The 15,824-nt window shown below is 47.8% G+C and overlaps 1 protein-coding gene and 1 pseudogene across 1 annotated transcript; one reads left to right on the top strand and one right to left on the bottom strand.

Annotated features, from left to right (window-relative positions):
• Positions 1-1,210: 1,210 nt before the first annotated feature.
• Positions 1,211-4,956, bottom strand: LOC124706780 (chaperone protein ClpB1-like). Its single transcript, XM_047238448.1, has 7 exons — positions 4,889-4,956; positions 3,726-4,652; positions 2,886-3,052; positions 2,463-2,803; positions 2,091-2,370; positions 1,782-1,979; positions 1,211-1,699 (listed from the first exon to the last, which is right to left on the bottom strand). The coding sequence occupies exons 2-7, from the start codon at positions 4,606-4,608 to the stop codon at positions 1,550-1,552; spliced, it is 2,019 nt and encodes a 672-aa protein (XP_047094404.1). The 5' UTR covers positions 4,609-4,652; positions 4,889-4,956; the 3' UTR covers positions 1,211-1,549.
• A 4,262-nt stretch (positions 4,957-9,218) lies between these two features.
• Positions 9,219-14,690, top strand: LOC124647989 (annotated as a pseudogene).
• Positions 14,691-15,824: the final 1,134 nt, after the last annotated feature.

The following is a 15,824-nucleotide window of genomic DNA, read 5'->3' on the forward strand; positions in this document are numbered from 1 at the left end:
CATCCATACAAAATCCAACAAGGTAAAGAATGCTAAATTGGAGTTCCTACGAGAAAATAACATCTAAAATAGCATCTCCAACAAGGCGGGGAACGGCGCGTATCGCGTTTTAACCGCCAAATAGCGTGCGCGAACGCTCTTCCAGCGGAGGCACCAAACCGGCGGCGGCGGGGGGGGGGGGGAGATTCTTTTCCCGCGCGCTATCTCGCTCTCACGCCCAAATATTGTTGCACCAGCCGGCGAGCGCACTATAAAGGCGCCGAGCGCGCGCACACCAACCACAAGGAACTTTCCCCCGCGCACCGCTTCTTCTCGCCACGCGCCGCTTCTTCTTGCCACGCGCCACCGCCACCACCGCTTCTCCTTCGTCGGGATGACGCCGCGCCGCCGTGGGTTGTCCGGCTTCCGCGGTGTCCGGGCGCGGCCCAACGACACATACTACACCGAGCTCCGCACCATCGGCTTCCGCCTCACGCTCGGCACGCCGGAGCTGGCGGCGCACGCGTACGACGCGGCTGTGTGGTGTTTTCGGTGCCCACGACGCGACCTCAACTTTCCGGATGTGGAATCGATCGAGGAGGCTGAGCTCCTTGCGCCACCTCCGCGCCTCCTCAACGATGAGGATTGTCACCGCCACTGCCAGGCGCAGCGCCGACTCGCCATCGCCGAGCGCGACGAGGAGCTGATGCGCCGGTGGAGGGATCAGTTCCCGAGCGACATCATCGACGAAGCGGTGTTCTTCAACGACCTAAGGGTGCAGAGGAGGACAGACCGGCGCTGCCGTTGAGATATCGCCGAGCGGGGAGTTAGTCAACCCCAATAGGACTTATTTGGACTACGACCACCTCCAATGACGAGTAGAACTAGTCGTTTATCTATTTTTAATGTATTTTCAATGTATTTTTAGATATTCTAATTAAGCCTAGCTAGTGTAAAAATGTGTTTGTGAGCGTAATTGAGCGTTTTTGCTGTGGACGCTTTTCCAGTGGGTCGCGCGCACTGTGAAATAGAGCCTTTCGGCGCAGCGTTTGCAGCACGGCTAGCCCCGCAACGCTGAAATATTGTGTCTCTGTTGGAGATGTTCTAAGAGATACAGGTGCATGGGTCGTACCTTTGGTCATACCGTCTTATTTGGGCAAAAGGATTTGCTAAAACTTCCACGATTTTTCATGAATTTATACCTGTTTATTCCTGTACTTTTCTTGGATAATAAGGAAGCCATTGGGAGGTTGCGACCCATCAAGAGCACTTGAATCGAAGGAGAAGAGAAGGATACATGGAGGAGGCACGAGGAGGCCGGCTATATAATCAGCACCAATCCTAGCCGCTGGCCTCATCCATCGCAACCCCCATCATTCATCAAAAACTCCACGCAGCCGCCGAAGGTTCTCCCCTCCCAGCTAGAGGGAGGCCTCTCCCTCAAGATCTCCATAGCTTCATCTTCAAAACTACCTCATCGTCCAAGCAAGGAGAGGTGAAGGAGGCGGGCCGCCACCATCACCAGGCGCCGGCCCTAGGCTGTGCATGCTGGCCACCATCGTCATCTCCATCAACGCCTCCATTTCAGCGCCTTCCTATCATCTGTAGCACTGACGTTGATCGTCGAGCCCGCACCAGCTTCTCCTCTTATCAACATCTCCGAGATCGTTGTCACCACATTCTCCTGCACCCACCTCCTTATTGGCCTTGCACCGTACACCTGCGATACAAAAGATCAAGTGCGGTGACAACAACATATATTCAATGGGTAACTTGGTCATCTGGAAATAGGACATACATACCGGGTTGTATGATTCTGACAAAATGACATCCAGGGCGGCGTCGCTTACACATAGAGAGATGCCCTTGGTGGCTACCCTGGCGATGACATTCTTCATCTGGATTGCCACGATCTCTTTCAGTCTGTCTCGTGAAAGCGGCTCAAATACAACGATCACACTCAGTCTGTTGAGAAGCTCGGGCTTGAAGTGTTTGTGAACCTGCAAATATTTATGGGTAAAAGCCAGCTGACAGAAACTACTGCATGCAGCCTTCATAGGCACTTTTTTTGTTCAATAGTTATAGACACAGTTTTGGATTCACAAGCAAACCTGATTCATGAGAAGGTCCCTTGCTCTTTCCATTGTGCTTTCTCCGGACAATCCTGCTAGTAGGTGCTCTGACCCCAGATTTGAGGTCATGATGATAATTGTATTTTTGAAATCTACTAACCGACCTTTTCCATCAGTCAACATACCATCATCAAGGAGCTGAAGAAAAACATTCAACACCGAGGGATCTGCCTTCTCCACCTCATCAAAAAGGATGACACTATATGGGCGCCTTCGCACCTTCTCGGTCAGTTGTCCACCATCTTGATGTTCAGAGGAGCTTTAACATGTTCCAATACAAAAGAAACATTAACATCAGTAAAACTAAGTATGATATGATAATGCAGTAGTGTCCAAATAGATAAGGCATACCCTGGAGGTGCTCCAATGAGACGCCAGACAGATCCGGCCCCAACATATTCAGACATGTCAATGCGAACCAACATCTTCTCGCTGTCAAACAGCTGTTCAGCAAGAGCTTTTGCAAGCTCTGTCTTTCCAACGCCAGTAGAACCCAAAAAGAGGAACGAGCCTGTTGGCTGGCCAGGATGATTAAGACCAGTCCTAGAACGCAACACAGCCCGCACAACCTTATTAACCGCTTCATCCTGGCCAACAACTCGCTCATGCAATCTGGCTGCTAGGTGGATCAACTTATCCTTCTCCCCTTGATCAAGTGTGGCAACAGGAATTCCAGTACATCGGCTCACAACCTTCAAAGCACAACATTGGGTGGCAATCACATAACATTGACTGAACAATGGACACAAATATCAATAGGAACAGAATGCCTACTTGTGCAACTTCATCCGGTCCAACATTTGCTTCGTTCACTGCATTTGGAGAGGCAGTTAGCACAGTGTTCACTTCCTTTTCTTGTTTGCCAATTTGCATCATCCTTTTGGCTGCAGTGGCACATGCTTCATCGATCAGATCGATTGCCTTATCAGGAAATTGATGACCTACAGTACAGACAGCAATAATATCCATTAAGTTTCGCCAACATACATACGTTCTTGCTAATCATCAATGCAAATCAGTAGAAAAGAAACACTGCAGTGCAGGTTGCTCGAACAAGTTGTACACACGGCATTGTCATGATTTTTTTCGATCCATAAGCACAATCTATAATTTATTTCAAACTAATGTATTCAATGCAACAAGAGTACTGTGGCTCATATAACACAATTTTAAAATGATTTCAACTAAATGTATCTAATGCAATACCGATACTCCACAGCACTCTAAACACAACTTATGAATTATTTCAATTAATGTATCCATTGCTACAAGGTACTCCACAGCAGCCCACTAACACAAATTTATAATCATTTCAACTTAATTCATCTAATTCAACATGGGACTCCCCAACGCCGTAAACACAAGATATAAATCATTTGGACTTGATTTCATCCAATGGAACATGGGTACTCTACATCACTTTAATGTGATCAACTGATTATTCTTGACTTTCAAACTGCACAGCACAACCTTTACACGGATAGACCTCTGACCATAACTAATTGAGATCAGTGTACTCAATTGTCTTCACTTTGTTATCCTTACTTCAAGTGACTAGGTGTATTTGTATCTACTAATGGCCTCTCAACAAAAATAATAAAATTAAATCCTCACCTGTGATATATCGGGCAGCAAGCTGTGCGGCAGCAATAAGAGCAGCATCCTGGATTTCCAAGCCATGATGCTCCTCATACCTTTTCTTTAGCCCTTGCAGAATGGCAATGGTTGCCTGCATGCTTGGCTCCTCAACGTGCACCTTTTGGAATCGCCGCTCCAATGCTGGGTCGTTCTCAATGTACTTGCTGTACTCATCAAAAGTCGTTGCGGCCACGCAGCGGATACGACCACGGGCCAATGCCGGCTTCAGCATGTTGGCAGCGTCCGTGCTCCTCTGGTGGACCAGGCTGCCACCGGAGCCAATAAGCATGTGCATCTCATCGATGAAGAGAATTACCTTGCCGTCTGCATTCTCCGCCTGCCGTATCACATCCTTCATGCGCTCCTCAAACATGCCGCAGTAAAGAGTCCCGGCCACCATGGCCCCGAGGTCCACTTCCACGACGCGTGCTCCAATGAGTGTGGCAGGGACTGTCCCAGCAGCGATGCGCTGAGCGAGACCCTCGGCAATGGCTGTCTTGCCGACCCCTGCCGCACCAACTAGCGCAACGCAGTTCTTGGTCCGGCGGCAGAGGATGCAGATAACACGATTGATCTCGTCGTCGCGGCCAATCACCGGGTCGGCCTTGCCGGCCGAGGCCGTCATGTCCCGGCCATACTTGCCCAGAGATATACTGTATTTGTGGTACCTCCACGCCGCCCAACACAAAGCGGCAGCTGCTCCAGTACAGACTACGGCGGCAAAATCATCAAGCAATTTGTTTGGTTGTTGGTAGGAGTGTGTTACATAGGTCTCCAACCCTCGATCGTAGGCCCGAAGAGTTGCGGTATCCGTAATCCCTCCTCCCACGACCCCATCAAGCCATGTGCTGAAGGTCATCGCTGCTGGTTGCGGCTAGGTTCTCGTGGGCGCCGTCAACTTCCCTGCGGGCGAAAAAGTTCAGATTTTTTCAGACTTTTAACTTGGAGGCGGAATTTCAAGATGAAGGGGTGAAAACTTGGTGAGATATATGGGAGCGGGACGCAAAATTCGATTGTACATACTAACGACGAATCGACATTGACAGTATAACATGGTAGCAAGATTGGCAGATTGAGACTTGAAATTGGGGAACGGAAGTTTGACATCTTCTTGAGGAGAAAAACAGACAAGGGATTACCCGAGCCTTGGGCCGTAGCTGCTCCAGTTGCCCGCCGCCGCCTGCCCGCGGCGCCCCTGCGCAGCTTGCTCCGGTCCGCCGCTTGCAGTGACCGCAGCCGCCCTACAGCGAGCGAGCCCTAGTCGCCTCGACCTGGTCAGGTGCGCACCGGCGCCGCTCGAGCCCCTTGTCGGTCAGGTTCCAGTCTTTCAAAGGGTTTGGTGGTCACGTGCCCCTTTTTGTTGCTCGAGCCCCCAAACAGAACTAGCACATATACAATTTTTTCTTTTTTTGAAACGCAGGCAAAGCTTTGGCTCATCCATTAAAAGAAAAGATTATCCAGCTTTTTAGAAGAAAAATCGGATGAAAACCTATAACAACATGGGCATAGCTCTCCGCTCTTTTAAGACCATTTTCACATATTCTTTTTCTTCGAAGTAATTCCGCATCTTGGAGGATTTTTACAAGCCCTTTTTCTACCGGTGGTGGTGGAGAAAGTGCTAGCATAAGTGAAAGAATTTTGAGAAGGATGTGTGTATAGTTGATGTTGTCGTTATCGATGATGAGAGGGGAATGGTTGTAGCTAGGAATCAAACGTGTCTACAAGTGTTTCAATCTCGAAACCATTTAGTGAGAAATGAAACTAGTTGGGACTAGCCATGTTTGAGGGTGGGAAATAAGAGGGATGTGATGCCCTTTTATAGCACAAAAATTAAAGGGCCAAATTTGGGCAAAAGTACTCTCTCCAATGGCCAAATAATTGAAAATTTGCCTAAAATGACTAAAACGTCCCAAAACAGGCACTCAATGGGCGCTCCCCAGCCACATCACCCCGCTCTCCATCAGGCACGTTGAAGTTCAAAGAAGCATCAGCGCCGACACGACCCCCCCCCCCCCTCCCCCAAATGAGCCCTCGCATGCCTTCCAGCTAAACTGGCTGTGGCGGGTAGCTTGCATGTCTGGCTGGCCTGTTATGGACTCGACATGCGGGCTAATGAGCCAACATGCGAGGCACACCTCACATGGCCAGCTTTACCCATGGTCTAGTTCTATATCCCAGCAAATCTATAAAATCAATGTTAAAATTTTCACTAAGATTTTTTACGTGTTTTTTGACCTTCTATTTTAACCAATTTAATTCCAATAACATTGTCACATCACTCTCCCTTGGCCCTTATATCCTCCGCTTGCTCATCCCCTTGTCCCACCTTCCTAACAATGTTTCCCTTGCACCAAGGTTCTGGTAGTTTCTCGACCGAATGCACAACTAGCTACCTCTCCATGGTTGATCTCGTTTCTTCATCCTTGGTCAACCAACTAGGCGAACCCTAGCCACGTCAAGGATGTTGTCGACTATGTGGCGTTGGTTGCAACGGTGCATCCGCCGCCTACGACTCTTAGAGAAGATGGGTATGCCGATAATTTCCCCTTTTTGTTTGCACCTAGATACCCCATTTTGTTGTTGTCAACATCGTGGGTCGTGGCCAGAAACTTGTATAGGAGGAAATTCTCTCTTTATGAGGAAATAAAATAATAGATGCTTTTTTTCTTCTGAAAAATGGATGACAGATCGCTGGCCAGCAAAATAAATCAAAATTTCTTTGTGTACGATCCTTCAGGTAGAATTATGTTTGACAAACAATCCGATGGTCCTCTATGTTTTTGCCGCATAGATGGAAGGGATGGTGGACATCGTATAGGAATCGTACAAGAACTGTCGAATGAGCAACGGATGTCACCCACGTTTTGACCATAAAATATCTCCCCCCACACTGGTTCAGCGGTTCGCGAAGGTCACGGGAAGCTAACCATGCCAACCCATGTTCTGCCTGCAACTATTATTTTCCTCGCCTAAAATGAGGCACTAATTTATACCAGTAGCAAGCATTAAACACCGAAGATGCAAAAGACAAAATTCAGGCTAGATAATTAGAATACATACGGTATTTCTAAACACAGATCAACCAGTCATTGCCAAGGCATGCCACCCACGGGCTTGACAACGAATGGTTGATTTGCAGTATCGTACTAAAAGTGTCAATGTATTCTAACTGTCTAGGCTAGATTTGACTTTTGCATCCTCGATGTTTAATGCTTGCTACTGGTACAAATTGGTGCCTCAAATTTGGGCGAGGAAAATGATAATTGCAAGCAGAACATGGCCTGGCATGGTCATCTTGGTGTGAGCCTGTGACCTTGTGGAATCATTCAGATTCACACTACAGGACGCGCCGAGACGCCAACGGCTAGCTGCCCTCAGCGTATGCCTTGCAAGGCATTAGGGCATCTCCAACCGGCCGACCCAAACGGACGCGCTGGGTCGTCTATTTTGAGCCGTTTGCGTGGCCGTCCGGACACGCGGACAGCGCCCTGCGTCCGCGTGTCCGTTTGGGTCGCACGCGGCGCCCAACGCGGCGACCCAAAGAGACGCCACGTGGTTCATCTTCGTTGTGCGGCGCTGCGCCATAGCAGGCCTCGACGGGACAGCCATGGTGGGCGGTGGAACGCGCGGGAAAGATTCCGCGCGCACCAAGGTTCCCGCGCGCGCGAAAACGACATTGGCGCGCGCTCGCGCCCAAGTTTCCCGCTAGACCGCCGGCTATAAAAGACGGCGGCGGTCTCGCACAGACCGCATCACCGTTCTCTCCCCCTCCACCTTCTCCGGCGCCATGCCGCGCACCTGCGAGGCCACGTGGGCCAAGCTCTCCCTCGCCGCCCGGGCCGGGTTCCCGCGGACGGAGGAGGAGGAGCGCGCGGACTCGCGGTGGGTCGCCGACGACGAGGCGCTCCGCGTCGCGGCGGAGGCGGCGGCGAAGAAGGAAGGGGATGCGGAGATGGTGGAGGCGGCCGCGAACGGATGGCACGAGACCGCGGACGGCTGGTACGAGGCCGCGGAGGAGGGGACGGCCGCCGCGGAGGAGTCTGTCGACGAGGAGGACCTCGCGCTGGCGAACATCAACGCCGCCATCGAGGAGCGTCTCGCCGACCTCACGCGCGTGACGAAGGAGCACGAGGCCACCTGCCGGGCCGGCCGCCGCCGATTAGGCGACCTCCTCGGGCGAAGAACGAGCTGCTCGCTATGCGAGCAGCCCATCACCTCATCCGGATGCCCTCGCCCGAGCGGCGCGCCGGGAGGCTGCTGCGTCGGCGGAGCGCGGCCGGCAAGAGCGCATGCGCCGGCGCACGGGGAACCACGAAGCCCAGGCCGCCGGCCGCGTCCGCCCGGAGGCGCGCACCGCGCGTGGAACGCGCGGCCCTGCGGAGCCGGAGCTATGCGGGAAGCGGATGGTGCCGCAGCAGGAGGCGGAGCGCGAGCGCGCCCGAGGCGCGCGGACGGAAAGGAGGAGGATGAAAGCCTCCGCCGCCGCCGCGCCACCCAGCTCGTAAGCTGGAGTGGAATCCTCACGCGTACAGGCCGCCCGCGTCGAGTGAAATCCACGGCCCCGACAGCGAGCCGGCGAGGAGCCGCCGGCGAGGCTGCCGGCCCCGTACGTAGTAGGATAGAAGTAGTAGCTAAAAAAAATTGTAATGGGTTCTTTTTAATGAAAACAAATGTTTATGTCTATGACACGCGGGCCAGGGGCGGACAAGGGGCGGACGCGAGAGACCAGCCTTTCGCGTCCGCGGCCACGCAAACCCGGCCCAGCGTTCCGGACGCCGCGGCCATCCGTTTTAGGGATGGGTCCGCGCGCTGGGCCGGGTTTTTGTCCGTCTGGACCCATCCGGACGCGCGGCGCGGGATGGGTCGCCCCGTTGGAGATGCCCTTAGCGTAGCATACGCCGAGGGCAGCCCTCGGCGTAGCCCCTCGGGCTAGATGGGCCTCGGCGTAGGCCTTTTTGCTCTCGGTGTAGCCTGGCCGTCGGCGTAGCAGTTGCTAAAAATATTTTTCCAAAATTTATCAAGCAATGGAAAGTGTACCCCTAGTTCAAATCCGGCCAGTTTCTAATGGATTCGGCGGGACACCGCAGGAAGCCGCAGGGATTTTCAGATGGTTAGCGCGCGCATATGGCATGTGATAGGTGGTGCGTAGCGGTCTCCTACCACTGCACGGAGGTCTCGCGCTATCACCTAACTTGTTCCTTGTAGCTGCTTCACCCGTTTCCTACTCATTTCCATCATTTTGTACAAATTTAAAAAAGAGCTACACCGAGGGTGGCCGTCGGCGTAGAGCCAAGAAAAAATGCGAGGAGGCTATGTCGAGGGCTGCCGTCGGCATAGCCCTGCCTTACGCCGAGGACGTTTATAGCATGGGCTACACCGAGGGCGCCGCTACGCCGACGGCTCACGCCGCGGGCTGGCTTGGCCGGGGTCTACGCCGACGGCCCCAACTTTTAGCCGTCGGCGTAGAGGATGGCCGTCGGCATCTTCAGCCATTCCTGTAGTGTCAGCCAGTGCTGGGAGAGATACTTTACGGTTGAAACATGTGTGACATCTGTTGCTCGCTTTTGGTGCGCCGTAGTTTCTTCATGTGGACACATTGCCGTGCTCTGCCGAACGAATTAACTGACTTGGCGTTCCAAAATTTTCAGAAACTGGGAACCTGCAACATAGTGGAAAGCCTCAATCAAACCTAATAATATTAAGCACATGTTTTTCTTGTTTTCTACACACTTAGCTCATTGAATTTGAAATTATTAAAAAGAAGAGATGCATTTTTCATTTTACTTCATAATTTATCTTAAAAATCTCATGTACACTTATTTGTGAATCGGATGGAATAGTTAGGTCTAGTAACACTAGGCCGAACCATCCCCTCACGCAAAACTGGCAGGCTTTTTCCTTTTCCAAAACTCGTACGCGCCCGCCACACCGCGCGCCTGCCCCCTGTCAAATCGTCGCTCGGCCTCGCTGCTCGCGCCCACAGCGAACCGCCGCCCTCTCGTCTCCTCGCCGCCCCCTCCCTAGTCCCTATACTCATTAACGCCTACTCGTCGCAGCTTCCCAACGAGATCGTCGTCGTAGCTGAGACCAAGGCCGGCAGGATGAGCTCTGGCGGCGAGAGGCTGTCCCCGCCCCCGGGCTTCGGCGCCGCCGCGGCCGGCAGGCGACCGCCCCGGTCAGATTTCGGAGGTTTGCTCTCCTCGACCCCCCCTCCAGTTTCTTGCTTCCGGCGTGCCGGCCGGCGGTCGCGTTTATCGCACCAGTTGCAGCGGCAGAGTACATGATCTGATGATCGGGCTAGTCGTATTTCTTGCTCATCTCATACTTTTAGATGCGCCGCCGCACTAGCACCAAGTCTGCGTTCCGGTACACTCAACCTCTAGTCTCTCGCTGGCGTGATAATGGATATCGCCATTGCCTTGTGCTCTCCTTTGAACCAGGTTCTTTTGAACATCTTCGTTTTGCCAAATTTGTTACTCCATTATGGAATACAAGACAAAGATTCAAATCTTAAGATGAGCCTTGCCTTTCTACTGCGCGACCTGGATCCATTTTGGTGCCCCGCCCGAAGTCGCCTGTCGCCCCTGTGATAGCATGGCCGCCATCCATAACCTAGCTGCTGGGGTCTGATCTCTGATGCTTACAATTATGATCTTGAGCAGCGATAGCTGGAGTTTTGCAATGCACTGTCCACTTCTTGCAACCCCCAGCATACCTGTCTTTTTAAATTCTCCGGCCGATTCCTAGGCAGGTAGTAAATACTTGTTGTGAATGGTAAAGCATGATTGCTCCTGGTCTATCCGTAACATCCAGGCTGCGTTGTAATGGAGTGTATGTAACACAAGTGGAATGTTATAGCAAGGCTTGTGAGAATAACATTATTAGCCCGTGTTCGAATTGTCTGCCACGTTGGACGCACCAAATATTTCCCAGCTGTCATGTGGCCAAATGTTTTGTCGAATCAGACGTCCGAATCCAAGTCTGATTCGGACACCCGTGTCTGAGTAATACCGTCCTCATGTCTGCCACAGTGCCACCTGTAAAAACACAAAGGCCCGTCTAGTAGTGACATCCTCTCTCTGTTCCGAAATATAAGATGTTTCGGTGAGTCAGTTTGGCTTCCCAAAACATCTTATATTTAGGAACAGATTTGTTCTGTTTGTTCAGTGAACTATTGTTTAAAAACATGTTATGTCATTGTTCAATTCATCTATACAGTTGCTTGAAATTATGATGAAACAAGCCTTGTTCAGTACTTGCTTTCCCTTCATCCTAGTCACCACTTGATGCTTGTAGGTACCATGTCTGCCACTCGTACCACCACGATGGTCAACATAAAGACAGAAACTGGCGCTGGAAGTCTTGAGGTTCTACAAAAAAGTCAAATGAAGAACGAGGCAATGGCGAGTCAAAGCAGCCCACACAGTCAATCAAGTCTTGCTGGGGTACTTTGTCCATTCTTTTCTTTTCTGAAACAAATATGCTCTTTTTTCGACATACTTCTTTGCCCACACCTTGGCAGATTTGAGAATTACTTCTGCATGGAAAACTATAACATAATTTTCACGCTAAAGGCTCATACGCTCTTATGGTGAAACACATATATAAGTGTTGATGAATTAACTGCTAATGCGTTGCGAACATTGCGTATCCAACATTCTGAGCAAATACTGTTTTGTTATAGAATAAAAATGCGTCACCCGCTAATGGTCCATATAAGAGAGTTCATGCTGATGCAACCGAAGTTGCATCACCAGGTGTTAATGCAAGTACCACTGAACAAAACCTGCATCCCTGTAAAAAAAGCAAGGTTTTGGGGAAACATGGCAAGTTGGACGACAATGAAGATGCTACTGAATTGAAGAGACCGCCAACACCAATCAATGTATTTGAAGATGAATGTGTTTTCTGCCATTCATTTAGAACTAGTGAGAAGGTAATATGTTGCATGTCGTTTGCATATATCAAGTTTAAAAAATGATCTTTTGAAGTCTTCTTATTTCTTACTGGCCCTAAAAAAAATTCTCTTTTCTTGTGTCAGTTTCATGGTCCAATGGTCATGTATCGAAAGGGAAGGATTGTGTCCAGCAACGAGGGCAACCCAAACAATGTCGTCTATGTCCATCAAAAATGCATGGACTGGTAAGTTTCTTTAGGCATACCACTTAACTATTCATATTTAATTTATTTAGAATTGTCACACAGTGTTCATCTATCCTTTTCATTATTTGGCATGATATTATTCGTAGAGTAGGCTCTATGTTTGATATAATATTTTGCCTCTCCTACTAATATTGTGAAGGGCCCCACAAGTGTATTACGATGGCGAATATTATTGTTAATATGGAGAAGGAAATTATTCGTGCTTCAAATAAAAATTGCAGCAGATGCAAGCTACCGGGAGCAGCCCTTGTTTGTCATCACGACAAATGTAGAGTAAATTATCATGCCCCGTGTGCAGTCATGACACTCGAATGCGATTGGCGGGATGCTGTAAGTTTTTGGTAGACATTGTAATTGTTCCATTTATGAACACTTCAATGTTCTAACATGCCTTGTTTTGATGTTGAAGGAGAATTGGCATGTTTTTTGTCCCAAACATTCATCCGATCCATTACCATGTGATAAGAAGAGCTCACAAATAGTGGAAAGTGACATTATTTCACCCATTCTTCAAAAGTACGTGATTCTTTTTCAGTCTTCACTTACTTGATTAATCCTTCATTTATAAGTCAGTGTTATATATTTAGTCATTCCAGCCAATGTTTAGCTATTTTTTTTTCATTGATTGTCATATGGAATATAAACAAATAACTCCACTTTACAGCAAATTCTTCTTTGATTGTGTAGGCTATCTTTCTTCACTCGTATTGGACATTGTCATGTTTTGTTTGATTAATAATCTTTCATCTTGTAATTGATTTTTTATTGCAGCCAATGTTTAGATAAACAAGGAATGAATGTCGTTCATAGCAGGGAAGATCAGCAAGTAGATCAACCAAACACTTCGATTCTTTCTTTGCCTCAGGGGTATGCCATCATTTTTACCTTTCTTGGGAGATGGTGCGGAGGCTTCTAGACAGGGATATTAAATCATTATTCATGGATAATTTGGATTATATTTCGTCATTACAGTCAATGGTTGGACACAGAAAGATTTTCTGCCTATTACCGTTATCCTTAATTTTCTTCTATAATTTGCATTGTATTTCATCATTACAGACAATGTTCAGACAAAGGACTTTGTGCCGATTACCGGAGAGAAGAAAAACAAACAACCCAGTGTAGAACCCCTGTGAACCAATGGGTCTTGCTCGGTTCAGTATTAAGTGCATCAGAGAAGGTAGCATAGACTATACTAGTAAACAATACCCTTTTTTTGGAGCATTTGGATATATCCGAACAATACTAGCAAAAATGTTTATGGACAGATACTTTGGCAATTCTAATGTAGGGTCAAATTTAAATTATATTTGATTTGCTAATTTTTGTAATAATTTCTGTTCCATACCAAATAGTGAACAAATTGCTTATGTTTGTTGCAGGATTCCCTCAAGGAATTTGCTTCCTTGACCAGTTCAAACTTGGCTGAGAAATGGGACAAAAATGTGACTCATGTTATTGTCGGCAGAGGCGCTAGTAACTCATGTGGCGAATCATATCAAGTCTTGATGGCAATCTTGTCTGGGAAATGGGTTCTCAGAGCTGGATGTTAGTATTAAGCCATCTTACATATCCCTTATTTGTGTTGTTGATAATTACTTTACTATCCCCATGCCCATGTCACATACTGCTTAACGTAACAAGCTGCTGGTCTATTCACACTTATCCTAGCTTCGTAGAGAATATTATTTATCCCTGCATTGAAGTAGTTTGTATCATGTTCATGTCATAGGGATTGTGGATTGCTTGGCGGAGCCGATTCCAGGTCCAAAAAATTGCTGGGCAGAGCCGATTATAGTTCCGGAAATTTCTTACGAGGTGGAATTTTACTATGCTTCACACATATCGATTGATGGACCAAAGAAAGGACGAGCTGGAGCAGCTAAAGGGGTATGTATGGATGTCTATTTCTGGCAATAGTATTTATACGACTTCAATATAGAGATGAATATGTTTGTGAAAACAGATTGCAGTTTCCTATATGCATAAGTTCTGGATGGCATTTTTTTTGTCAAAATGTATTGAAGTGTTCATAGAGAGGCTGTTTAATGTCAAAGGCTTAAAAGTGCATCTCTGGAGGAAATTAGGTGTTTATGCTCAGTATATTCCATCAAATTTATTCTGTTAACTGGGCGCTAAACAGATTTACATATTTTGGTTGCATCTACATTGAAAACAATTATCTTTTGAAGTGTCATCCGAAATGTTGTGTTTTGGAGTGGCATAGATCATAATGTGGTTATTTTATGGCCCACTTCAATTATCTTTAATTAAAAAATAAATATTATGAATGGACTTCAATTATCTAATAAATGTAATATTGTGAATGCATCTCTACATCCATATGTTTTCTCATTTCTATTACTTATCTCTGTACCATACCATTACATCTGCATGATGAGAAAATGATGCTTGCAGGCACCGAAACTGTTCTCTGGACTGCATTTCTGCCTCAGCACGTACATGAACCCAGAAATTAGAGAAAACATAAAAAGTCTCATATCAGCCGCTGAAGGACAGGTCCTGGAGGCAATGAGCCCGCGTTCATTACAGGAGAATCTGGAAAAAGATCCCGCAAAGGTATACTTCATCTACGTTGGTGGCCCTGCTTCGACTACATTTGTTGGCAATAAGAAAGAGGCAAATGAGTACATGGCCTCCGGAGCGCAGGCTATCTGCCACCTTTGGCTGTTTGACGCTATCGCGGCTTACGATGTTCGGATGCTGGATCGCAGTGATGGCTTCACCCCAGATGTGTATGCGAATACTGCTTGTTAGGTATAGCTTTCGGCTTGATGTTAGGAGGGTCTTTTTGTGTTTGCCCCACTTCTGTCGTGGGGGAGGCTATGGTTACAGTTTAGAACTTATTAGCATCAGAGGAGAGGGTGCTAGCCAAATAGTCAGCTTTTGTGGAAGTGATCGATAGCTTGGGTGTAATGTTGTTGTAGTTTTTGTGATGGATTGGTCGTTGAGCAGCCCAAACATTTGGTGCTGAACGCTCGTTTAGAGATCGAGAGGCGCCTGTGGCGCCACTGCTTTAGTTTTCTGGCAGTGACTGTGACCTCTGTTCGGCCACAACATATATTTTGGCATCGTAATAAGTTCACAAACGAATGGGAAATGTGCTAGTAGTATGCTTCATCTTTTACTGAAGGCCTGTTTGCCTTCCTTTTGCTTCCTGAGGGCTCGTTTGGGGTGCGCCTGGCCGTTTGACCTCCCTCAGTCACGCATTAAAGCTCTTTTCGGTCTGGCGTGGGCTAATACGGTGTTCGGCCCAGTGTAGAACCCCTGTGAACCAATGGGTCTTGCTCGGTTCAGTATTAAGTGCATCAGAGAAGGTAGCATAGACTATACTAGTAAACAATACCCTCTTTTGGAGCATTTGGATATATCCGAACAATACTAGCAAAAATGTTTATGGACAGATACTTTGGCAATTCTAATGTAGGGTCAAATTTAAATTATATTTGATTTGCTAATTTTTGTAATAATGTTTGTAATAATTATATTTGTAGCATTTGGATATATTTGATTTGCTAATTTTTGTAATAATATTTTGTTATGTAGAATCATCAAGCACACATCAATCCTTTTCATTCTTAGCATGATATTAATCTTAGGGTAAACTTTAATGTTGATATAATATTTTGCCTCTCCAACTAATATTTGTGAAGGGCGCCAAAAGTGTATCTCGATGGCGATGATATTGTTAACATGGAAAAGGAAAAAAGCCGTGGTTCAAGATTGAAATGCAGATGCAGATTACCGGGAGCGGTCCTTGGTTGTTATCACGACCCCTGTGCAAATACTTATCACGCCCCATATGCACTGATGATACCAGAATGCCGTTGGGATGCTGTAAGATTTTTTAGTAGACATTGTCATTGATCTACTTATAAACATTGCGATGTT

The sequence above is a fragment of the Lolium rigidum genome, chromosome 4 (genome assembly GCF_022539505.1).
Source record: "Lolium rigidum isolate FL_2022 chromosome 4, APGP_CSIRO_Lrig_0.1, whole genome shotgun sequence".
NCBI lineage: Eukaryota > Viridiplantae > Streptophyta > Magnoliopsida > Poales > Poaceae > Lolium > Lolium rigidum.

Coding starts and splice junctions, on each gene's coding strand:
- LOC124706780 (XM_047238448.1), bottom strand. CDS start 4,608: ATGACCTTCAGCACATGGCTTGATGGGGTCGTGGGAGGAGGGATTACG. Junction 3,053..3,725: donor TGCTGCCCGATATATCACAG/GTGAGGATTTAA, acceptor TCTGTACTGTAG/GTCATCAATTTCCTGATAAG. Junction 2,371..2,462: donor CTCATTGGAGCACCTCCAGG/GTATGCCTTATC, acceptor AACATGTTAAAG/CTCCTCTGAACATCAAGATG.